Raw genomic sequence first — 27,078 nt, 5'->3', positions numbered from 1 at the left:
GTTTTTTTTTTAAAGTTTCACCTGCTTTGGGTTAAGATTGCTGACTTATAGCTCTGAGCAGAGGGATTAAACTTTTCAAAAATAATGTGTCACTGTTAAAAGATTTGGTAACTTTTGGTGTGTTTGTGTGTAATAGAGAGAGAGAGAGAGAGAGAGAGAGAGAGAGAGAGAGAGAGAGAGAGAGAGAGAGAGAGAGAGAGAGAGAGAGAGAGAGAGAGAGAGAGAGAGAGAGAGAGAGAGAGAGAGAGAGAGAGAGAGAGAGAGAGAGAGAGAGAGAGAGAGAGAGAGAGAGAGAGAGAGAGAGAGAGAGAGAGAGAGAGAGAGAGAGAGAGAGAGAGAGAGAGAGAGAGAGAGAGAGAGAGAGAGAGAGAGAGAGAGAGAGAGAGAGAGAGAGAGAGAGAGAGAGAGAGAGAGAGAGAGACGTCAAGTGCAGACAAAGGTGTGTGTGTGTGTGAGAGAGAGAGAGAGAGAGGGAGGGAGGGAGAGAGAGAGGGAGAGAGAGGGAGAGAGAGAGAGAGGCTGGTGGAGCAGTCGCGCCACAGAGCCACGGAGACGCAGCGCAGCATCAGGGCGTCTTCATCCGGGAAAAGAAAATTAAATACGGCAACTTTTGCAAAAAACACTACAAAAGAAAAAACAGCAGCTCTCGCAAACTGGTGGGAAACAGTGTGAGGAGGAGGAGGAGGAGGACACCGCTTCGCTGCACGGACACACAATGACAGGGACACCTGGCTGCTTTCTGGATTTGGAGTCTTGTAGTAAACCGCTGCGTCTTTGACTCTGTTGGACCTCAGGCTCCACGGATCCAAAACTTGAGAAAACAAAGTTTCCACCTACACTGCTCTCACTGGAATACACCATGTAAGTAGGATTTATTTACATTACTTCTCATTGCACAATTTGATCCATTTGGGAATTTGATTTTTGCTTTGGCTCGCTTTTACGCGTAACTATTACGCACGCACGTTGTGGGCATCTGCGTGTGTACCTGTGTGCCACGTAGACGCAGTGAGGAAGCCCAGGGTTCAGATAAAGGCTCCGATGGTTTTAGCAGATGCCTGGATTGGAAGCACCGTTATTCCGACTGGAGACGATGTGTCGTGCGCCTGCAGAGGTTGAGCCCGAGGACGTGTTGCGCCAGAGCTGGGCTCGTTATCAAACTCTGGGGCTGGAACAATATTTGTGGAAGGGAGTGAGCGGAAAAAAAACACACACACACACACAAGCAGGGGCGTTGGGTCTGCGAGTCAGAGTTTGACATCTGTCTTGATTTTCCACGCTGATCTGCAACTCAGGGAATGTGAATTTTCTCGTCATTGCAGCCCATCCAGCATCTGTTGGCTCATATGGAAACCTATAGGAACACGGTAAAGATAGTGGAGCTCATCCTGGTTCATCGGATTGTTGGCAGCCTCCCAAAGTAAACGCCTTAATGCTGCATGTTTGCCACCAACAGGATCCAATGCACCGTCCAGTTAATCAGCAACTTCACTTCTCAGTGGAGTGAGATGAAGGTGTGACCCTGTGGGGATGGGGTTTGGTTCCTCCACTCAAACAAGATCATTAATTCTCCATGTGGGCCACTGTGGGATTCCTCACCTCCATTGAGCTCATAACTAACTGTCCTCAGAGTCAAATCTGAGCAGAGGTGGTTTTGACAAAGTATTTCAACATTAAACATCTCACCACCTCCCTGCACAGTTCAGGCCAGGTGCTTCCTATCCATGATGCATGATTAGAGCTATTATACCTTCTATAATCGTCTTTTCTCTGTCACCTGACATGTGCATATGAAGAAAGATTATCTCCACCGAAGCTGAGCCAATATGGAAAAGTGTGAAGGAAACTGGAGCTCTGCATTGTGGATCGGGGGGAAAAAAAGTCTTGTGCAGTTCAGGAAGTGGACAGGCCACAAAAGCTCTGTCGGCACTCGTGGGTTCACATTACGAGTCTCACCAAGGAACCACATCTTAAAAGTTCAGAGTTGGGTTTTTTTCCTTGCCCGAGTCGTGATGCTCCACGAAGCCGTCCAGCGCTTTTGGCCGGAGTCCGAAAAAATCTGACCAGGCTGTTGTGAAACGTAGTATTCGTGTCCACATGAGGAGATTTTCTAACGTCTCTGGAGACTCTTAAACTTTTCATTCAAAGCAGCTCAGCTCCAGATTTTCATAGTGTGGTGGAATAAAAACCAATAGTTCTGATTGCTGTGAGGTTTGTTGAGTGTGTTTCGTGGTTTTCAGGATCTGATCACGATGAAGTGTGAAAAAAAAATGGAACAATTACCCGTAGAATAACGACACGGATGATTTTGGTCCATTTCTCTTATTTCTACCTCTATTAGAAATAATCTTCCCGATTGACCTTTTCCTGTTAGCCACAGCTGAAGTGTAAGAAGAACCATATACTCCTATCTTTGCCCTTTTCACCCAATTAATCTGAGGTTTGAAAGGTAAGCTTGTGTGTGTGTGTGTGGTCTATGTCTTACTCATGTTGTGGGGGCCTCACTCGTTTTACACACTCACATCATAGGGACCAGTCTTCTTTTAGCAAATCATTAAAAATTAGGCAAGTAGTAGTTATGGTTAACGATACAAAAAACGAGCCTGCCAGGAGTGAATGTAAGTCAATGTGATGTCCTCTAAGGTTATGGAGACTCAACTGCTTGTGTGTGTTTGTGTGTGTCTGAGTTTGTTTATTTGTGTATTCGCAACAGAGATTTAGAACAGCGTTTACCCACACCCCCCACCGCCACAGACCCCAGGGGGTCTTTGATGCCGGAGTGTGAGTGCGAGCAGCGTTTACTCTTCTCTAAACCGACAGGATCGATGGCTCTAAAGACTTTTTAATTAACGGAATTTAATGAGACTGAGCGTTTGTTGATTGTTGACTCTGTTTTCGTGTGTTTAACTTTTAAGGCCAATTCTCACCTGTGTATGGAATAACTTATATAATAGAGAGTATATCAAAGTTAAAGACATTTGCAAGCACAAGTGCTACAGCTGGAGGTGGGACAGGGAAACTAGACCAAAGGGGTTTTCAGCCTGGGGCCTGAAAATAAGACATTTAACCTTTCCACTTTACACATGAAGAAATGTTCCTGCTCTTCACTGAGATATTTCTCAGATATATGGTTGCAGCCACAAGACCAAGTTTGTTTTTTTAGTAGATATGTATCTCTATTTAGTCATACTTGCTAATTTGTGAAAACCCCTTCTGCAGTGTGAACCTGCACAAGACACACAGTTGTGAAAAGGAGGGTTAGGACACGAGGAGATAAGTAACAACTGGAGAGAACCAAACATTTTGCAAAGCTTCTTCTTTAGCCTTTTTGCACACAAACAAATCTGACAGTGATTGGTTTGAAATGACACAGATTGCACTGCACTTAGATGTAATGAGCTGTATTTGACTTCACGTGCAGCTCGACCCACGTCTCCCAACGGTTTTTCTCAACCGTCTTAATTTCTGAATCCTCCAAACTCTCCTGTATCCTGAGATTTAGTGGATAATCCAGCTGAGTCACCATGGATATGACACAACAACGCCGGCATTACAGGAACTGGGATAGTTCTTGGGAACCTCGGTGGTTTCCTCAGTAACCAGTTAACTGGTGCAGCGAGTTCTGTTTGTTTAACGTACCACCACCACCAGCAAATAGGAAAACACGATGGGACAAGTTGGTGCGTCCGACTTCTCGCAGCAACGACTTGAAGTCTCCCGCGGAGATGATTGTTTTATGTTTCCCTCCATGAGCTCTGACATCCGTCAAACGAGAGGGTCCTTGAAACATCTGTGTTGTGATTAGTGAAGGCACGATTCCTCCTCCCCCTCGTCTAAGCACCCGCATTCCACCCATTCCTCCTCCCAGCATCCAGATTGCTTCCACATTCACGCAGGTACCAGAATGGCACTTTCTGAGCTATTAAACAGCCATGAGAATATTAAAGACACAACAACTACTACAAATCACAGACTTTATATCCGAAATCATTCTTATACAGATGCTTGTTTGTGGAGCTTCTCAGGCTAGAAGCCATAATACTACTTTTTGGTTTGAACAAGGTGTTTTCAAAGCGCCAGCTCTCGTCCACTGGGCATCGCTCGAAATATAGTTCGTCTCCTACTCATGTAAAGAGTTGCATCATTTAAAAAACTTAGAATTGAACTGTACAACAGCTGATAGCAAACACACCAGGGTCAGTGACGCTTGTAATGGATTATCCATGCTGCGTTCCCCACTGGTAGCCGAGGCTAATCCCAGTTGTTTTCCTCTGGGAGGGGGTTGTTTGATAGGAGCCCAACGAATCAGCGATGGCTATATCGTGATGGAAAGTTTTCAAACTAAAACGGGGACAGCAGCATTTCCAAACTTGTAGCGACACTTAAACTCCAGAGGTAAGGCGTGTCCATAATTATGCGTAGTTGTACAGACTCAGCCTCAGTTAAACTTCTCTTTCTGTGATGTTTCCTCTTGGGTTGTCGTGCCGGCTCATGTGTGAGTCTGTGTGAGTCTGTGTGAGTTTGTGGTCAACAGCCGAACGATGTGATGAACAACAGTGCGACGTCCTAATGCTTCCTCAGCAGCTCATCACATCCGTTGTCCTGATTAGTGTTGCCATGTCACATGTTCCGTGGTCAGTGGATCAGCTGCAGTAACTGACAGAACAGAGAGTGACTGATGTTTGTCTTTGTATCATGTGTCAGTGGATTAGCATTTCACCAAAGCTTCAAACCAACGTGTAGGTCTCTCCTGGTAAAGGTTTCTCCTATGTGACCAGAGCAGAGCGGACACAGGTCGGCTGTGGTTCAGGAGTCAGAGAAGGTCGTGCACTGACCTGCAGGTCGGTGGTTCGATCCCCGGCTCCTCCGGTCTGCATTCCCATGTGTCGTTGGCCATGAATCTGGATCCTAAATTACCTCTGACGGCTGTGCCAACAGAATTAGGTGTTTGATAGGACTGGAAATGTGCTTTACTCTGTCCATTTGTGGAACCAGGAGAATAAAAAATAAAATACTCACTTATTTTATTAATGTACACTGTACACTCCTGGTATTCTGTTTATACCTATTAAACTATTGCGCTGAGGATGCAGCCGTTCAAGTAGAAATCTAGAAAAATCCTGATATACAAAAATAAGTACAATGCAAAGACCATCGTGTCACAAATGAGATAAAGTATCATTTCTACCACCTTGTCTGTTATTGCTCTATCAGGACGGCGTGATGCTTCATATCATGACCACTGGCCACCAAACTGTTTGAGGTTTCCTGCTGGATGACTTGGATATAAGAACTCATGATGAAGTCCTGCAGCCTGTCACGGGGGCCAGGGACTTGTTGGTTGACTCATTTTGATTGATGGCTTTGGCAGACATACGTCACATCTCTCTGTTCAGACTTCCATGTTTTACTTTTACATGTAGTAACACTGTTGCCTCACAGAAACAAGGCTCTGGGGTTGAAACTGATGGCCGCCAGAGGCCTTTGTGTCCGGAGTTTGCATGTTTACAATCCAAAGACAAGCTCTTATATATATATATATATATATATATATATATATATATATATATATATATATATATATATATATATATATATATATATATATATATATATATATACATATATATATATACAACAAAAACACAAATAAAATGTCTGTTTTTTTTGACAGCAGAATATCATGACACCTTTCAAATGTCAGTATATCGAGCAGCAGTAATGTTGTGCTTGTAAAACTGTGGTTGTGACAGGAAGCCACACTTGCCATATTTTGTGTGTGTGTGCGTGTGTGTGTATATGTGTGAAAAATAACAGGCGCAGTTTTAACTATTTTTAACATCATTATCTTTCCTGTGCAGTCCAGTCCTGTAGCACCGTTGACGTAAAAACCGTGTGTTACTTTATGTGTTGTCAGTTTACTGCTGGTTATGTGAAATGTCACAGAGATCATCAAATATGTCCAGTCATCTATCGAGAAGCAGATTTAAATAAACATAAACATCGTGCGAGTTAGACGAAATCAGCTGATTGTCAGCAAGGCATCTCACGAGCCACGAGCAGGCAGCGCGGCCGCAATGTTTCAAACTTCGAGGTCACAAGCAACGCACAACCTCCATGATGCAACATCACATATCGACAATAACAGCTGCTGAGAAACACTCCCTTCACCTCCTGCTTCCCCGTGTTCCTCCCATTAATGTCCCACAATCGTCCCACACTCTTTGTTCCTCGAGTTTCAATTCTGCTTTTCGGGTTTATATGAATGTGTTGGTGTTTGAAATTAGTCGTGAGAAAGACAGAAAGAGGAACAAAAAAACAGAACATCGCCCTTGGCTCATTTAACCACAGCTACACTTCTGTCAAGCCCTTTTGGTAAATATGGATTTTTAATTTAAATGACTTGATTAGAACCTGTTTTTTAATCCCCCGGTGACTCAAACTGCAGCCAAGAGCGCACAAACTCAGACGGTGACGACACTTCACCTTTCATCACAACAAAAAAACAAAACCTAGAGCCAGGACGGGCTTGAATGGTCAGGGGAGCGAGTCGCTGAATGTCCTTGAATGGCCCCGAACTTGAACTCCAGAAAACCCGAGAGGGGAGTTCAGCGAGCATTCAGCCCGACAGAGTTTGAAAGGATCTTCCAGGAAGAGCAGGAGAGGATTGTCCACAAGCACAGAGACTAAAGACTTTCCAAAGACGCTTGAAGCAGCAATTTGCTGCCAACAAAGAACTCAACACAACAAACACAAATGTCCTGAACACACAAGTAGTCCGAGCTTTGAATTTTTAATTGTTGATTAAGTTGCTTAAATACCATTAGTCTGTTATTATGGGTTATTATCCTTTTAAGTGGATTTAATCAATTTAAATAAATTATTTGTAACTGTTGTTTTCCAAAGTGCAGTACAAATAAAGCTTGATTGATTAGTCTTCAGTCTGGTTTCCAGCAAGTGAAACATTCTCTGTTGGACTCAAGTGCTCGACTGTAAAAGCGTCTCTGTTCTCTTTGTGTGTGTGTGTTGAAGGGCAACATGCACACGGGTCAATTAAGGTTATAAAAAAATCAATCATCATCACTTAAACGTTATATTCGCTGGTCAATTCCAAATGTGGAAATAGTCAGAACATTCGAATATAAGCTACATTCCAAACGTTCAATCTCCTTTGAGACGTGCACTTAACTCCGGATGTGTTTTCCTGACGGCACCTTAGTAAAAGCTCATAGAAGTAGAAGTGCATAGATGAAGTTTCCAACACGCAATGGAAGCAGAACTGGAAAAAGAATACAGATAATGAAGACAGGAGCCAAATAGAAGACGCCGAAGAACTTAGGAAGATGATGAGTCGCTGCATGAGTTTACTATTTGCACATTCAGGGATTTGAGTACATGCGCAGTGATCCAATGATCTGTGTCATGATTTCTCTTTGTTTGAATCACTCTCTTTTGAATGCACATCGCCTGTCACACCACATGCAAGCATTTTTATTTCCATTCAGAACTCCGCGATTATCACAAGTGACCGTGCGGAGCAATCAGCGATAAATTGGCCGAAGCCTTTGGAGTCGGACCCTGAATCCTCTGCGGGCCGCGCTGACGCAACTCCGTGTTGCATCTGAGCCACGGTGATGTAATCGGTGGAGTCGGTCTCCAATGGATGTGATTTCATGAGAGGACGACTGAACACACCCAACAATAAAGTGCAGAGAAGGCTGACACGTAGGGCAGAGGCTGTTCTTCTGGGTCCAGGCCTTGTTAAGAAGAAGTTAGTCATTGTTACAAAACCCTCAGTTCACTAAAGTAAACACTCCCGTCTCTCAGTGGAAGCAACTAAACAACATCCACATTTCAATTTGGAAAACTGAAAGGCTCCTTGTCCAAGTGAGCGTTTTAGCTCCATTTCAGTATTAGGCTAATCCCCGTCGATATAATCACAAGTGCATATGTGTGCCAGTGTAAACCGGAAGAAGATTTCCAGTTGGTTTAGCGTCCATCTCTCCTCTGGTCGCGTTCGTTAATTTTAACCTTATGCTACGAAACTTCCAACATTTCCCATCTGGCCACGCTGCCTATGCCACGACCAGTTGCCTCCGAGTCTACGTGCGAATCGCTGAACTCATACGTGTTTGTGTCACGCAGCTTATAGTCAACTAAACATTTCTGAGGGCTTTCCATGGATTAACTTCCCGGTCGTACTTTTCCTTGTTCCGGCCGTTTTAGCCCGAAAACCCGGCTGTAGCAAAACATGTGGAACAGATCACAGCAGAAATACCTCAAAGCAAAGAAGCTTATTGGACGGACACTTTGCAAAATGAAAGAGTGCGTTGTGCACTCCTCCGCAGGTAATAACCCATGAGTTGGATTTCGCTTGTCCCGAGGCTGTGATCCCTGGAATAATTTTATCGTTATTATTATGTGTTATTTATGGCTCCGGCTGTTATGTGGAAATGAAACATTGCTTCCAGTGGCTCTGGACCAACCAGAAGCCGACGTGAAAGCCGCTCAGCCCGTCTCTTCAGAGCCGTGTGTAATTTAGCAGCAACAAGTGAACTCCGTCCGGGGCTTCACGGGCGGCGATGGAAGCGCTTAAGTGTCCTGAGTAGGAGAGGGGGGGGGGGAATCATCCACCGACAAGCCGTGAATCAGCCCAGCATGGCTGCAGCTACACATGACTCAACACCACCTCTCAATCCAGCCCTTGTCCTGAGCCCGGCCGCTGCGCTGCAACTGTTTGAGAGTGTGTGTGTGTGTGTGTGTGAGTGTGTGAGTGTGTGTGTGTGTGTGTGTGGTTCGTGTCCACTCATCCGTGATGTTAAAGAGAAGGTTGGAGAATGGCGGCCTGTGTGTGTGTGTGTGAGAGAGAGAGAGATTGTGTATATCCTGGGTTGCAGCAGATCGTTTCTCTGCTTTCTGTGGTGGGTTTACAGAAACAATGGGCACATTGTGTGGAGAGTTGGCAAAGCGGAGGAAGGGGGAGGTGGTGGAGGAGGAGGAGAGAGGTGGTAGAGGAGAGGAGGAGACAGGGGAGGAAAAGTCGTGGAAAGGGGAGATGACAGAAGACGAGGTAAAGGGAGAGAAAGTGGGACTTGGAGTTGGAGTGAGGAAGAAGGGAACAGAAAGAAATCAGGCAAACTGGGAAAGACTGCAGAAAGCTATGTGATGGAATGGAATGAAATCTGGAAAGCCCTAATAAAAAACATCTTCTCCTTGGCCACATCAGGGCCAAGTGGGAATATGTGGATCAGGCTCACGTTCAAAAGTTAAATCTCATAATACTCTGCCTGCAACAGAACACACGCAGAAAGCATCAATATGACATGAGAGCCCTGACACCTGCAAACAAACGGCAAACAGCCACAGAGGATCGTCAGAGGTTGAGTCACGGTCCAGCACAATTTATTCTACACCCTTAAAAACGCAAACAATCACCATCCAGATGTTCAGCTCCAAATCTATAACACACCCACAACTTATTTACTGTGATTTCTCGATTTTCTACGGTGCAGTTGGTCCAAAGAGTGTTAGCAACCAATCAGGAAATGAATGTGTTTGACCTTGTCATTGTTTCAGATTGTTTTAATTTCTTATTTGGTATTCCTTATTCCGTAAAACAAATAAAAAACCGGCCATGAGCAATTCCAAATGTCTCAGATGGGAAAAAATCCTGTGGGTGTAAAGTCAGAAATACATAGTATTTGCTCAGAAAAGTGTGTCTTCCTTAAAAGTCAACATAAACTCTTTCATGTGCAATAACTTCTGGTCCCTGAAGGTGTTTCCCTCACGCAATTAGCACAGACACTCAATATTAGTTGAGTCATCTGAGTTATTCAGTCCACACTCATTCTAAAAGCATCCAGCGATGAGACGTTCTTCCCCTTTCAGATGTTTCCTCCATCGCTCACACCTCATACATCAAAGTCTGCTTTCCAAAGAGGCTGAACAGCTCGTCTCTGCTATTCTGGGTGATTTATTTCATGCGTTTAAAAATAGTTTTACATCTTGGAAAATAATCCTGATCATGACCCAGATGTGAGCAGCGGACTTTTTATTCACTGTGATAATTCACGCAGGTGTGATCGTAAAACAAAAAAAAACAGTCTTGGGATGCTTTGTGAGTTTTATAGAAATGAATAATTCTTTCTCAAAGCTGTGAAAACACAGAGTGAGCAGTAAAGTCTGAGATATCATGGAGATGAACTGCGGCTGAACTCGATTCTCTTGCATAATAAAATGTTTGTCCAACTGGAAATAGAAAACCCTGAACTCAAAGAAACCCGCGATTAAGTATTTTTATACCCAACTGACTGCTTGTCTGCTATTATTGGAAAATAATGTAGGATGTGGTCGAACTCATCTTTTAATTATCCATCACTTTGAGTAAATCCTAGTGGAATAAATCTAATGTTCTCTAATATACAGACTAACTCTCCTCTCCTTTCTAGGAAAAACATGTCAAATTGGAAGTTCAATAGTTTCCCATAAAGCTTTGTTTCTCTCAGGATCGTATTCAAAATAGCGGGAGCAGAAGGTTGGATGATGAATTGTTTGGAGACGGAGAACAGACTTGGCTCCGTGGACGTTTATCTAACTCCTGTTCTAACATCCACTGGACTGGACCAGGTCGGGGGGGGGGGGTTTATCTCGGTAGGTGTTGGCCCAAAAGATAAGAAAACACACGAGGAGATTCAGACCTACAGCACAGTGACTCTTTAAAAACACGTTCTGACCACATGCCCCCCCCCCCTCGCAGCAGGTCCCCGGTTCGACTCCGGGCCGGTCGGGTAACTTCCTGGCGTTCGCTCTCCTCCGAGGTTTCCTCCACTGCCGCTATCAACTATCAAATAAAGGCCTGTTTGCAATAATAACAGAAAACCGTGTAATGATAGAGCACCGTTGGTTGCTAGGGGCGACGTTAGGGCAACATCGCGGTCGGAGATAAGTGTGCTTCTTCGTTTGGGTTAATGGGCATTTGTTGTCATGGTTACGGTTATGACCATATGATTACGGTCAGGGGAATTACTGCAGGTCCGAGCTAACGTGGTTCTCCCCTGCTGAAGTCCTGTTTTTTTTAGATCCATCAGACATTTGATAATAATATCACGTTTCGGGTTTGGGTAGAGTCGTGTCAGATCGGCACTCGTGGTGAAGAACTCCCATGATCCCGCGCTGCTCCACATCGTCGAGAGAACGTGCCAGGTGCATGGTTCAAAGGGCTAACAGCCGTAATGCTCGTTACTTAGTAGTAACCATTAGCGTTGTGGTCGTAACAGGCAATAAACCAATCAGAGTGGCGGCTCCCGTTCCCTTTTAAAAGCCATGTGCTCCTCGACCTTGCTAATAAAAGGGCGGATTTGCCAGGTAGCCGGAGAGACCACTTCTCTGCAGAGGAAGAGGTTCCACTTAGTGCACGAGACGACCATCTGTGTGTGTGTGTGTATGAAACCGAGCGGACGCCTGCTGTCTGTTCTGTCGGAGCATCACTGTGTTGATACTGAGACCTTTTGGTAAAAACTGGCGCCGCTGACGTCAGACCAGGTTTTTGTTGGCAAGCGCTTGAAGATAACGATGTGCCAGCTGTAGCTGACCGCACCCTCGGACCCACTCGTCTGCCGGGGCCTCAGATTGGCTAAAGTGTGTTTGCTGTTCAGCCGGACATCGAGAAAGGACAACTGCATCGGTCCGACGCCACGAGACACCCGCTTGGCGCCGCTTCACGCCAGGTGTCGGGTTCAAACCTCAGCAGCTGTTTGTGGAGATGTCTCATCCTCTCAGGGTGTGTGTCACTCGATGGTTAACTCGTAGTGTGTAGACGGTTGAGTCTTGTGTGTTTGCTCATTTGGAAACAGCTCGTGAAGTGTGTATTTAATGGTGAAAGAGACACAACGGTTATTAGTCTGTGTGTGTGTGTGTGTTTGTGTTAATTAACTGGATGTTCTGAATATTCGGATGCAGCTCTGGTGCTGATGCTTGAGTTATGACCTCATTTGTATGGACTCCAGGGTGGTCCATTCATAGCCTGTCACACACACACACACACACACACACACACACACACACACACACACAGCAAACACACTTTCCTCTCTGTCCGCACAGCCAGACTTCGTCACACTTTATTAAGATAGCGTGTCGACACACTCTGGCACAGCGAGCATTTTGTTCTCGTTCTTTAACACACTGAGTTCAAGACATTGTACACACACTCCCAAACTTTCCTCTCCCACACACACACACACACAGACTCACACAAAATGCTGCAACAACATAGTAATTCAAAGTTTGTCTTTTACTGGGTGGATACACACCCAGGTGCAGCAGCACAGAAATCTAAAATCCCCTCAGTCGGTCTGTCTCTCTCTTACGCAGTCTTTCCACTTTACAAGACCCACCCACTGGCTGTCGCAAGCAAACACACAAACACACACACTCATTCACACACACACACTCACTCACACACACTCACTCACACAACGACAGGATCTCCCTCTGCAGGCTCCCAGCGACGGATGAAAGTGTTCGGAATGTGTTCTGAGAGGCCACTGACACTTCCTGCCACTTTCTCGGGCTGATGACTGGCCTCAGGCATCTAATGCCCCCCCGACGGCTCCCTGCAGACGTTTAATGGTTAATCCTCAGATGACGAGCGGAGTCGAGCAGCTTTCATCTGCCATGATTAGTGTCGCCCGAGGCCCCCGGGGATTGATCCTGCATTAGTGACGCTGCTGTCGCTCAGCTGCTCCCTTCTTTGCTCCTAATGGCCGAGTTATTGTTTTCTCTGGATGTGTGTAACACTTAAAAACCTCAAAGTTGCACGCAGGTTGGATAATGTTCTTTCTCATGTGATAAAAACACAACCCAGACATCGGAGGGAAGAGGAAGAAGAGCTGTTAATGAACATCAAATTCAGAAGTAGGTTTATTTGCATACATCAGAACCAGAATGTCTTCGTCCAGGCCTCAAATTCAATCAAGCTGCTCTAAATTAAATCTCAGACTTGGAGATATCAATCCTTTTGAATATACCTGCTTTGAATCATCAAGAGCCTTGAACTTTTCCCTGGGAAATCATTGAAAATGTTGAAAACGTCAGTGTTAGAGACAGTGATCCCTGATCTGGATCTGCACCAAATTTTATCGAGTTCTTCCCTGAACCTTACTTCATCCTTCCATCAAGACGTGACCTCCTCAGGGGGGGCACCAGGAAGGGCATTTGGAGAGGACATGTCTCCGCCTAGGTGGACAACCTGTCTTTCCATATTAAAGAAATTGGAAGGATAATCCTGGATTCAACCCAGAATGGAATGGGTTCTTCCTTCGATCTTGATCCGCTCCTCCACAAAGTTTCAAAGCAATTCGTCGTGTTTTTCTTTCTGATCCTGCTGATGGACCGAAAGACAGATAATTAAAACGTGAATAGAAGTAGAACCTTACATTTTATTACAGATAAAATGTGAACCTGTTATTTAAAGGAGGCTGAATATATAGATTCATAAATAAAAAGATTGACTGACACGTGAGTTACATTGAGTAAAACAATGAGAAAATGTCACCCTATTATAAAGATTAGCGGCCGCTGTTTATTTTCTTATGTCTCGTAAAAATCAACGTGCAGAAATCACATCTGGATTGTCTGAAGCAGCACTAATTCAATTCAGCTAATTGAATGTGCTGCTGCTGTTATAACGTTTTACAGCCACTGCAAACAAACATGGAACAAGACGGAGGTCCTTATCGCTTCCTCTCGGGACATTCGAGATTTAAACAGAGTCCAGAATGTCATTTATTTAATTGATGAAGACTTCCTTCAAACCATCACTGGTCTATTACTCACTGGGTTTTTTGGCTGAGAAAACATAAGAATGTGTTTCACTGCCAATATTATGATCCAGGCATCTAGTTGATGAGCTGTGTTGCTTTTGGCTTGGATTCAGAATTCAGAATTTAGGAGGAGCTAATTTATGTGTTAGAGCTATAAACATTTAACATTTATATAAATGTCTCCGATCTAAGACAGAAGCTTCAAACTCTCAACCTCATCTCCCACCAGTCCTTTGATTGGCATGAGAATCTCTTCAGGGTCAAAAGTTGTGATGGTTTTTCCTCGACGTTGCAAAATACATGCGATAGTAAGAATGTCTTGTCTGTGGTTCGTCTGTGGCCGAGCGGGGGGGTGGGTAGGGGGGGGATTTGGGTTGTGTCACTGCGGAGCTAAAAGACGGTTTAAAGGATCTGAGCCGTCGTATTAGAAGGTAAATCAAAAGAGGAGGATTTCCACGAAAACACTGGCCTCTGACCCAGAACTTCTAATACTCGCTCTTTCATTCCTCTTGTTTCTTCAGTTGCTTCCCCCCTGGATCCTCTCTCTCTTTCTTTGTGTATGGATAACACACACACACACACACACTCTCTAGCCCTGAGGACCTGTTTCCGGTCTGGGGTGAATGAGAGAGACTAGCGAGCATCTGTGTGGGACTGGAGCTTATTACACACAAACACACATTTTCCCTGTGAGCTTGTGTGTGTGTGTGTGTGAGGGTCGACTCTCGAGCATCATGTTGCTGCTCAAGAGTTTTCTCAGTTTTGCTCAAATCCTCTTATTTTTTTGTAGCCATGCTCTTTTTAAATCTACTGCCCCAACGACGGCTGTTTTGTGTTTGTGATATACACAGCGCGCTACACACACACACACAAACATACAACTACAGATCAAACTGAGTCCAAACGGATTTCTTTTGTTTTCCCCCCGTCTCAGAAACCAGTTTAAGTGCACGCGTCCTGAGGCAGTGCTTTGTGTTAAACATTATGAAAGATGAATATATGCATTTTCCCCGAAAAGGAGATTAACTCAGTCTTTGACTAAAGGTTAAAAACAGAACATGTGGTCGCAGAAGGGAACACAGAGGCCGTACTGTATCTTAATGTTTGACTTACCTCAATCCACGTAAATACAGAGTTCAAAGTTTGACTTTTAAATGCTTCTTTAATTCCACGTTTTTTCAGAGACACAAACACACGCTCTCTGAGTAAAGATCGTCTTTCTGGATATCAGCACGAATCTTAAGAAAGCACCAGAGCATCACGCTAAGACGACCACATGGTTCAGTTGAGGGAAAACAAGTAAATTGAATAATGAAATCCAGAAATTCTAGCTCCCGTGAGAGCATCATGAACATGTATAAAACTCCAGACATGAACATCTCTTTTCTGACGTTACATGTTTATCTTCTGCTTTCAGAAAGTCTCGCTGCCGCCATGGAGGAGGAACAGTGCTACTACAACGAGACCATCGCCTTCTTCTACAACCGCAGTGGAAAGAACCTGACGACGGAATGGAACACGGTCAGCCGGCTGGTGATGGGCCTGGGCATCACCGTGTGCATCTTCATCATGCTCGCCAACCTCCTGGTGATGGTCGCCATCTACGTCAACAGGAGGTTCCACTTCCCCATCTACTACCTGATGGCCAACCTGGCAGCTGCTGACTTCTTCGCCGGATTGGCCTACTTCTACTTGATGTTCAACACGGGGCCGAACACCCGGCGGCTGACCGTCTCCACGTGGCTGCTTCGCCAGGGACTCATCGACACCAGCCTGACGGCGTCCGTGGCCAACCTGCTCGCCATCGCCATCGAGCGCCACATCACCGTGTTCCGCATGCAGCTGCACACGCGCATGAGCAACCGCCGTGTTGTCGTGGTGATTGTTATAATCTGGACCATGTCCATCGTCATGGGCGCCATCCCGAGTGTCGGCTGGAACTGTATCTGTAGTCTGACCACTTGCTCCAACATGGCGCCGCTGTACAGCAACTCCTACCTGATCTTCTGGGCGGTGTTTAACCTGGTGACGTTTGTTGTCATGGTGACCCTGTACGCCCACATCTTTGTGTATGTGCGGCAGAGGACCATGAGGATGTCGCGGCACAGCTCGGGACCCCGACGCAACCGGGACACCATGATGTCGCTGCTGAAGACCGTGGCGATTGTGTTGGGTAAGGAAGATACCAAGCTACCTAACTACCTGCTTATCCACCTTCCTACTAACCTACCTACCTGTCTAACTGCCTACCTAACTAACTTCCTACCTACCAACCTATCTGTCTGTCTACCTAACTACTAAGCTAGCTAGTCACATACCTATCTACCTAACTACCTACTTATCCACCTTCCTACTAACCTACCTACCTACCTAACTTCCTACCTACCAATCTACCTGTCTGTCAACCTAACTACTAAGCTAGCTACTCACATGCCTATCCACCTACCTACCTACCTACCTACCTGTCTGTCTGTCTACTTATCTACCTGCCTACCTACCCAGCTACCCACCTACTTGCCTAACTACCTACTTATCCACCTAACTACTAACCTACCTACCTGTCTAACTTCCTACCTACCAACCTGTCTGTCTGTCTACTTATCTACCTGCCTACCTACCGACCTACTGGCCTAGATACCTATTTTCCTTCCAACCTAACTATCTGTCTGCCTCCTTCTTACCCCAAAGCTGTTTAGAAGTGAAATGTTTTTTCTGTCTAAAACTTCACCAGATCTAAAGTTATTAGAAAAGCATAAAGGTCAGAGCTGTACAGAGGTTACAGTGACACTGTGGTGGAGTTTTCTACCCGTGCACCCACTAGTCTCTCATTGTCTGCACACGGATGACTCGTCTATCTGTGCGACCCTGATGACTTCAGCAGCAGAACAATGTGTCTGTTGAGTTCCAGCCCTGCGTCTGCCTAGCACGACTTCAGGCCTCACGCACATCGACTCATCCAGCCCTGCTCTCGAGCCACAGCTCCAATCTGCAGGGATTCTGCTAGTTTATATGTTGACGTTTGTGAATGAAGGGATGGTTGTGTTTCCTTTTGCTGTCATAGCACGTTGATAGATAACATTCTAGAGTGTGGTGGATGTTAAACGGTGGAGTTTAAGGTGAAGTCGTCCACTTCTGCAGGTTTTCAGTCTAATTTGGGGGAAAATCCCTTAAAGAGCGAAGCTTTAAATCAGCCTTTACACTCCACTGCACTAAATAAATATTATCATCAACCTTCAGTTTAGCACAAGCTGGAAAAACGCCCCATCTAGCTTCTTGCATCATTTACAACTGTGATGCAGGAGTTTTGCCTCCTTTTCTTGAGTCTGTCGAGAATTTTGAAGAATGTACAAGCTTCACAAATTCAGAATAATCCCCCAGTGTCGTGTGGAGGTGTTTTCTGTGGAGGTTAATTGATGGATGCAGTAACGAGGCTCTGCTCTGATGAAGCAGCGCCTGTTCCTCCTTCAGACCGAGCCCTGTGAGTGCAGTCTGGCAGTTTAATGTCTGAGCCGTCAGTGGAGGTATGCTCCCCTCTTCACGGGTCTCCAGGCCTCCTCAGCGGTATGTGATGAACAGAAGCATTGCTGTCTTCTTCTTCTTTTTTTTTTAAAAGCACAGTAGCAGTAGTTGCAGAGTGTGAACTGTGGGAAAAAGGACTTCTCCGTGCCTGGAAGCAGGATGTGTTGGTCCTAGACAAAACATACCGAAGGATTGTGGGTGATTTGTCTCCTTATGTGCTGTGTTATCTCATCCTGTTGCTTCTGTTGTCTTTGCTCTGCACTTAATTCATAGCAGTGGACAGTAGAATGTGCTCTGTATGGGACAGAATGTATGAAAGTGAAGCGTGCGTGCAGCTTGGAGATGCTCTGTTTGTTTTAACCTATTTAAACTTTCCAAACCATTTACTGGCAGTAAGGTGCAGAGACGCAGACTAACGCCGAGGACGTTGTGTTTTCACTTGTTTGACGGTTAGTTTGCAGCATTTCACAAAAAGGTCTCCAAGGAATGATGACGAATGTGTCTGGAATGAACTCGTTAAAGGATCCACAAACTGGTTTTCTCTTTCTTTGATATTGCGAGAGAGCATTTTTGTGACGTTTTGAAATAGTCTTCAGGCACATTTAGGGAACGTGTGAAATTTGCTGCAGCTTGATTGAATTAACAGGGTGGGGGATGTTCTTGGTAACACAGTAACAGATTTTAATACCTCTTAAGTCAAAAATGAAATACAATATCCAAGTAATAGACCTCTCCCTTTTAAATACTCTCCCCTTTCTCTCATGGTGTTTCCACATTTTCATTTTCTATTGATTCAGCAACTAGAAAAGTTCACGTTGTGCCGGTTTGGATCAAATTGTGCCGTGAAAGCAAGTTGGAGATTAATTTCTTTATCGTTGCCTCATGGGCATTTTTCAACATTTAATAATAATTCAAAGATATTAAGTCTTTCCACTCTTAAGGACGATAAGAAGTAAATCGTTTAGGTTATCAGTTCAGTGCCCTTCTAGTCAAAATTTGAAAACCCAATTGTGCAGCTGTTCTTGCCCCACACCCCCCTGCAGAGAAAAGCCTTATCTTGAGGATTCCCCATATAGAAAGAAAAAGCTTATAAATCATTTATAAATGTTTGTTTTGTCGGGGAACTGAGGGATTCATGTCTTGTGTATTTGCTACTTTAAACCAGCTTTGTTTGAATGTGTATAATTTAAGAAAACAACGAAACATCAGAGCGCAATTATTGTTTCAAATACCCCCCAAATAAACCCATCACATTTCCCTTTTGCATCCGGCTCATTGAGGGTGTTGCGGTTCAGTCGGGAATCCACTGCTGTTTGTGGATGAGGTCACTTTAAAGCCCGGAGGACGACACTGGACACCACACTGATTGAAGGGCGGTTCTTGCTTTACAGTACAATCACTCACTCACATCTCTCTCACACTTATTTCCCATTTCCTTCTTGAAAAAACCTCCTGTTATCTGTTCCCCGTGTTTAACTCTGTCCAATGTAAAACAAAGAGGAAATCACTTTCCAGTGGGGTTAACGTTGCCATTGAGAATTCTGGTTTTTTTGATTATCTCGGTCTTCTTGAGGGAAGAAGGTTAGGATGAGTTCAGCCCGTTGCCGTTTGACCGTGAAGTAAATCCCACAGCGAAACCCCTTCCAGCTTCTCCCATCTGCCGACCAGATGATAATAACTGCTCCCCCGCCGCCCGGCGTCCTCTCCACTTGTCCCTCTCAGGATGCGGTAAAACCAGCCACGGCTGATTTCCTCCTGGAAGGACAGGATGAGGAGACACTTACACAGATTGTCTCACGTTCACATGAATCCTCAGGCTTGATAACGACACAGTGGGAGACAGTGTTCGGCTCCATTCACATAAAGTCTGACGGGACGAATGAAACCAGAATCTGGCTCGTAACTTAGTTGTTTTGCCAACGATAACAGAAATAGACACACACTCGCACATGTGGAAATACTATTCGGACAAACGTATACAGATAGATACATAAAACATCCCTCTGAGTACTCTGAGGGGCTTGGGACCCCTGGTAGGGATATAAAGGGTTTTACGATTAGGTTCCCATTGAGAGAGTTTTGCAGTATGAGGATGCACAAGAGACACATGGCATGCAGATGACAAATACAGATTTGAGTCATTAAAATCATATCGATACGCCAGCAGAGGCAGTGAAGTTAGACGTAATACAGCAGGTTTTAAAATGTTCATAATGTCAGGTGAAGAAATTCAGAAGTTTTTTAACCCTGACTAGTGAGTAGATAGACATTACAGTAGATTAGAGGTAATTTGGGTGCTAGGAACTTTTCTTTTTTATTATTTTTATTGTGCAATACAATGCTATTAGACCTGTAAAATAACAACATTGGAAGAATCGCTGATTATCTTACGTTTCCTAAACTTTCCAATGAATTCAGAGCTGTCTCCCCTGCAGCAGACATAGTGGCTGAGATGGACTCACATCAGGTGCCACGCCTTGTTGGACAGTTGCTGAACACTGACTCTGACTTCAAGTGAAAACCGTTGCATCTACATGTTGTTTTTATTATTGAACAAGTCAAGGGGACGCTGCTGCTCTGTTGCAACAGAATCTCTTTGTTCCGTGATGTGAGCTCATGGAAAAGCCTCGGCAGCTTCCGGCCACTTGTGCCACTCTGCTGAAAGAAAAGTTTGAATGACACCGACAGGGATTCTCCTCGTCACTCATCAGTGAGACAACAGCTCTGTCCAATTAACCATGACTCGTGTGTGTGTGTGTGTGTGTGTGTGTGTTGGGGTCAGGCCTTGGCTCATGTGGGGGGGCTCCTGTGAATGATCTGATTATCTTGTGCTGTTTGCGGTCGCATCATCAGACACCGCGGAGCGCCAACACACATACCACCGGCCCAACACATGCCAACAGATGGTTCCGACACTGACTTCTTATGCATCGCTACGGAAAACCAGTCACTGCTGCTCATATATAGATATATGAAACCAGTAAAATGATGGTTACACACCCTCACACACACACACACACACACACAGACACACACACATTCTCGCCCCTCCGCTGCTTCAGTGCATGTGTGTTTTCTGGCAGCAGAACCAATCAAAGCATGTACGAGCCAAACCCTCCAATCAGTGTGGAAACACGCCCGGAATGCAGCTTGTCATGTCACCTGTTTTCTTTGTCTAAGTGTGTGTGTGTGTGTGTGTGTGTGTGTGTATATATGTGTGTGTGTAATCACATAATCACTCACAACGCAGCATCTGTCCTGATGGATCCCGTCTCCGCAGCATCAGTTGTTCACTTTCCACCAAACTCCTCAAATTCCTCAAACACGAATCAGTGAAAGCTTCCACAGCACATGTCACTGTTTTAACTTCAGAAACACTCTGAAGCTTTTATCTCTGAGTAAGAGCACATTAACTACCAGAGTATTTTATGAATGATGAAGTATTTTTCCACATAAAACTCTTTTGTTGACATTGGACGTCAATCTAAAACAGCTCTGGAAAAGCAGTTAAGTCTTTGCATGAGTACGTTTCTTATTTATGTTGAATAGAGGTATAATTTATGGGTTTCTTGGGGATGTATGTATATATACAGTGGGGCAAAAAAGTATTTAGTCAGCCACCAATTGTGCAAGTTCTCCCACTTAAAAAGAGGAGAGATGCCTGTCATTTTCATCATAGGTACACTTCAACTATGAGAGACAGAATGGGGGGAAAGAATACGGGAAATCACAAGGATTTTTAAAGAATTTATTTGCAAATTATGGTGGAAAATAAGTATTTGGTCAATAACAAAAGTTCATCTCAATACTGTCATATGGTCAGATGAAACCAAAATATAACTTTTTGGTAAAAACTCAACTCGTCGTGTTTGGAGGAGAAAGAATGCGAGTTGCATCCAAAGATCACCATACCTACTGTGAACGTTTGAACTCTGTCATTGCCAACAAAGGGTATATAACAAAGTATTGAGATGAACTTTTGTTATTGACCAAATACTTATTTTTCCACCATAATTTGCAAATAAATTCTTTAAAAATCAGACAATGTGATTTTCTGGATTTTTTTTCCTCATTTTGTCTCTCATAGTTGAGGTTTACCTATGATGAAAATTACAAAAATCTTTTTAAGTGGGAGAACTTGCACAATTGGTGGCTGACTAAATACTTTTTTGCCCCACTGTTTGTACAATATAATAATATAATTTAGGGATAGTTTAGTCCCAGTTTTTAAAATAAAGTTTGTTGGATCCTAAAACCAACATTTCTTCTGTTTATGGTTTGTAGTTATGTTTTAAATGGATGTCAGCGGCTGAATGTGACAGAAATCATGTTGGCACCAAACAAAAAAAAACCAAACGTTGTCGGGAAAACTCGGGCAGATGAGTTTTAGCTTCGAGCTGAATGGAATCAAACCGAGGGACTAAAGTGCCCCTTTGAGTCCGAAGGAGTTTTTTTAGACTTTGGTGGCGACTGTGGATTCGATGGAAACCATAACAGAAGGTTACAGCTCCATTGTGCTTTGTTTTGTCTGTCGACTTCTTTTTCTGTTTTATTCCAACACAGTGAGAGAGAGAAAGGAAACGAGTAGGTTCGAAAAAAGTTTGACTCTCAGCGAGTCAGTCACTGAGATTACAGCCGTCTTCAAAGAAGTGACTGTGCCTCCAGTGTTTCTGAATCCATCAGATCGCTGTGACCTCGCCACCAGACTCCATCACCGTGGAACACTGGCCTCTTCATTAATAACTGTAAACACTCTAAAGCTACTGAATGTGAACTTGTCTAATCTCCTCCGTATGTGTGTGTGTGAGTGAGCGTTTGTTTGATTTACAGATGTGGAAACGAGAATAGAGGAAAAAATAACAAATCTCTTACTGGACAACTGGGAAGCAATTGGCCCTTATCAGATAGACTTAATGGTTTCTGTCCACTAAGTGATTTTCTGTGGGAATCATGGTCCCAACCACAGATACAGGAGAAGATTGAAAAACTGAGAGAGAGAGACATGGGGGGTAAAAGTAAAGAAAAGAGAATAAAGACAGAACTGAAGGAGGAAGTTAGAAAAATGAAAGGAATTGGAAAGGACGGAGGACAGGGAACCAGTAGAAGAAAGAGAGAGAGATTAATGGGACGAAAGGCAGAGAGAAACACCAGAAGAGTAATTTAATATTGTGTGTTTGTTCACTGTTAAAGGCCTGAGAGAGTCGAACATTAGTGGAAACCGGAGCCGACATGTGAGAAATGACAGTAAGACATGGAAATGTAATGAGGCTCTGTGTTGAGTTAAGTGTGTTTCTACATGTGGGAAACATCTGAGACTCTGAGGTGTGAGACTCAGCTTGATAAGGATCAGAGACTTCAGGAGGTTTTGAAATTACACATTTCTCTCTTACAAATACATATTAGTCTGGATGGTCTCTGAACTGGCTCCAGGCTAATAGGCTTTAAGTTGTTACAGGGAAAACACAATGGCAAACGGACAACACCTCGTGCATCACTAACTTTAACAATAAAAAACATGGATGCCATATTGTTCACTGTGATGTCTTATCCATTCCTGAGCATGTTTCATATCCCTAGCAGTTGTTTTTCAAAGCAGAGCCAAGTATCTGGAAGGCAGCGATCAAACGAACACGCAGGACCACTACCACGATCCCTGCAGCCATTTGACCTCATGTTTATGAAACTCCTGTGACTGAGGACAACAGAACAAGCTGCCGACGCTGGAGACACAAACGAATATGCGTCACTAACACTGAAAAACAATATCGTAAACTTCTTAGTGATGACAAATGGAAGAAACACGACCTGTCAGCCATTAGAGCGAAGCCCTTTCCCGACAGAGACAGAAATCCCATGTTTCCTAACCCGGAGGAGAGGACGCTGTGTGGACATGTTGATCGCACAGCTATACGATCAACATGGAGTGGAATGGACAGTCTTTGTTTTGAGCATTCCTCCATCTGTCTTTTTGCGCTGTGTGTAATTATGTAAACGAGTGTTTGCGTGTGTTTGCGTCTGCACATGTGAGTGTTTATTCTTGTCCACCCTCAGCTTGGCATTTGTGTGTGTGTGTTTGTGGGAGTTTGGGGTTCATTGCCATAGTCTGGTCTCCATTATTTCCCTTGTGTTTATTCCCAGGCAGTGCAGCCTCTGGTCCCACTCATGTAGAAACCTGCTTCAACCAGGAACATAAAAAGAAAGAGGAACGAAAGTCTAACTCAAAATTGTGGAGGTCAATATTTGTTACAGACAGCGATTTAAAAAAAAAAAATCTGCCCCCTGATATGGATCTGCAATTTAATGGTCTCTTCCCTACCTCCTTTAGCATCCTTCCACCAAGTTTCAGGTTAATCCGCTTTGTAGTTTCTCCGGAATCTTGCTCACAAACACACAAACAAACCAACAAATGGACAAAGTGTCTTTGAGCCTACCACAATGTGTCATAAAGGAAAACTGTTGCTATGATGACAAGGACACAACAACAACATCTCCTGCTCCTCTGAAGCTCCGAACTCCATCGAGATCTGGAAAACTTTCCAGTAGCTTTTCCATACATTTTACACATTTTCCAGCCCAGCTCTGCAGCCTTGATCTGAATTTTTCCATTTGCCCTGTGTCTTCTCATTCCAAGTGGCATTTCAGAGGGATTCACTTAAAATCCGTCAAATAACGTATTTGTTTCCTTAACACACACATTCAACCTCTGTGACCCTGGTGTGGCTCCATGTTATCACAGTAAACCAGCTTCTTTTTTTGTGTGTGTGTGTGTGTGTAAAAGAGGAAATTTTGAGAAGAAGGGTGTAACGCAAGCGAACTGTATATCCCGGGATTGAGAGAGGAAATGAAAGAATCCGAGGGTGAAACCTTTCAGGTCAACGCTTCACACAAAGACCTGTTTTATTCCTCATTCTGTGAGAAAATCCACACAAACAGGCTTTTATACTCATTTCAAAGAGAAACTGGATGAATCATGAAGACGTATCGGGGCCAGATACTGAATAACAAATAGATTGTGTGGGTTTTAGTTGTTAATCTGATGTGGCTCCTGCCTTATTGAATATAAGAATAAAGTTTTTCGCTTAGTTATAATTCCCCAAATCTCTCTTGCATATCTTGAGAACCATTCATCTTATCGTCTTCGCACTTGACAGGTGGATTGAATTGTGTGCGAATCTGGACACTTGATACATAACTCTAAGATAATTAGGAGTATTCTTTTTGTTTCACTTTTGCATATCTTCGTGCTGACTCTGTTCCTGGGAACCGTGCGATGTTTCGCCGACACACAAATAGTTGGGATAGTTTCTCCGCTGGGTTGCGAGCGGTTTGAGACATTTATCTAACTCTGGAGAGTCTGCGTGCATAGCTGGGAAGTGAGGTCAAGCCTTCGCTGCAGCTGCCGCCTGCAGAACACTAACAGATAACAGGCCTGCCTGTCAGCATTGTCTCTCTCTTTCTCTCTCTCTCTCTCTCTCGTCTCATTTCTCATCAAGACTTTTGGTTTGACTGGCTCAAGTGAGCAACGTCCCCCAGTTGTCTTATAGTGAGGACAAATGGTATCTGTGGACAGGATTCTTTTTAAAGCTTCATCAACATGAGTAATGGCCCCGGTGACCCGCTGACCTCCGCTGTGTTAACGCACTCCGTCCAATCAGAGAAACAATGATGCATTCACACGAGGTCAGAGGGTTATGAATATGATGATGGAATCATGGAGGCCGGCGATGCAGAAAGAGACGTTTAGGGGAAGCACGATGTTGTAGATTTCCTGTGACATCAAGAATCCTACGCCCAAGTTGGATTCTTTGAAACTGGGCTTTTATTTTGAAAGTTTTAGCCTTTTCTTGGTTTATGGAGCAAACTTTTACCTCCACCGAAGAAGTTGGTGTCTCAGTTTGTTTGTGAGCAGGATAACACAAAAGCTAGACAACAGATTTCCACGAAACTTGGTGGAAAGATGGGACACGGGCCAAGAAAGAATCTATTAAAGTTGTTTTGCAGATCCTAAGAAAGGGGCTAATTAAGTAATTGGCTATTGCCTCCTTTAACAACCAATTTCCCATTTTCATGGTGTTTTTCACTTCAGCGGCTGAAGTTGAAACACAAAAGTAAGTTTTTACATGTGGTTATAGAGTGGGCAGGGTGGTGATTCCTTCCAGACATGGTTGCTGGTGTGGTTGTTAAGTGGATTGTAATGTGGCTGTAAAGTGATTTTTGTTTGGGTCAAAACAGGAAAAAACAATTGTCGTGCAGTCGGCCGAGTAAATACCTCAGACAAGACCAGACCACATGTCTGAGGAGCTTTCATGATAAGAGATGAAAGAAAAAAAGAAGCAGTCTGATAGTTGTAATTGTACAAACTCACTCATAACTGTCTGTAGTGTGAGAGATACAAGGTGTGTCCACGTCTATTCTCTACTCGGCTACTTCACCTTATCTTCAGTATTGTGTACAGCAAGAAATACAGCAAATAAATTATACAGTGTTTTTATACCTTATCTTTGATCCTGTCTTCATAGCTGAAATCATGTTGACAATACTCATAGAAGAATAAAAAAAGGTTTTCAAGACAAATATCTTTTCTAAATTAAAAAAAATACAAATCTTCCCCATAACGCTTTTTCAAAATACGTCAAAAATAACAGAACAATGCTGGAAAACAAAAAAGATGGATTATTGTGTATATACATTGTAAATTATTTAAATGTCTCTATTTGCCTTGTTTTCTTTAAATGGAAGTGTCTGTAATTCTGGGATTCAGATATTACCTCATATCTGTCGTACTTGACATTGATCGTAAATTTTACTGATTTTAAAACCTTAAAAAGTCTTAAATAAAATTTAAAACCAGCAAAAACCTTGTGCAAATCTGTACTATTTTCATAATCCTGCTGTTTAATAAAGAAACCAACTCCTGCTCCGATCTTCATATTTTTCTAATTTAAGTTTCTTCTCTGCGTTGTCTCCTCAGGAGCCTTCATCATCTGCTGGACCCCCGGCCTCGTCATCCTCCTCCTCGACGTCTTCTGCGCCAACTGCAACGTCCTCACCTACGAGAAGTTCTTCCTCCTCCTCGCCGAGTTCAACTCCGCCATGAACCCCATCATCTACTCCTACCGCGACAAGGAGATGAGCGCCACCTTCAGGCAGATCCTGTGCTGCCAGCGGCAGGAGAACGTCAACGGGACGGTGGCGGAGGGGTCGGACCGCTCGGCCTCGTCCGTCAACCACACGGTGCTCAGCGGCGGCGGGGCGCACCACCAGCACCCCAAGCACCCCCAGCACCGCCACAACGAACACTCAGTAGTGTAAAGGAGGGCTGGACATCCTGGAGGTTAATCCCACTGGTTGAAGGGTTAATCTCTCGTCGAAACTGGGAAATGGAGGAATGCAAAGGTCAAGAGGGACATGGATCATATTAAAGAAAGACTGTAACGTAAGACATGTGAGGATGAAGATGAAGGAGCGGATTTGATGATGATGAGCTGAACGAGATCTCAATGAAGAAGAACGGCAACTATGAAGAAAGATGAAGAGACTGTTATCTCTGTGTGGAGGAGGAACACAGGAATGGTCTGATCTTCACAGACTCTGATAGACTGTTAGCATTTGTTTTGTTTAGCTGTTTATTATTTTCTCTCGTTGTCAAATGTCTCGGCTGATATGAACTATTTAAAAGTAATCTGTGAAATGAAGGTATTTGCCAGTAGAACCCATCCTCTTTCTCCGGTCTTCT

The 27,078-nt window shown here is 44.0% G+C and overlaps 1 protein-coding gene across 1 annotated transcript; it reads left to right on the top strand.

The window, feature by feature from the left end:
* Positions 1-643: 643 nt before the first annotated feature.
* On the top strand, positions 644-27,078 carry lpar1 (lysophosphatidic acid receptor 1). Its single transcript, XM_061080724.1, has 3 exons — positions 644-861; positions 15,241-15,996; positions 26,314-27,078. The coding sequence occupies exons 2-3, from the start codon at positions 15,258-15,260 to the stop codon at positions 26,652-26,654; spliced, it is 1,080 nt and encodes a 359-aa protein (XP_060936707.1). The 5' UTR covers positions 644-861; positions 15,241-15,257; the 3' UTR covers positions 26,655-27,078.

This window comes from Limanda limanda, chromosome 1 (genome assembly GCF_963576545.1).
Source record: "Limanda limanda chromosome 1, fLimLim1.1, whole genome shotgun sequence".
Classification (NCBI taxonomy): Eukaryota; Metazoa; Chordata; class Actinopteri; order Pleuronectiformes; family Pleuronectidae; genus Limanda; species Limanda limanda.
This window is presented reverse-complemented; position numbering and strand designations above follow the sequence as displayed.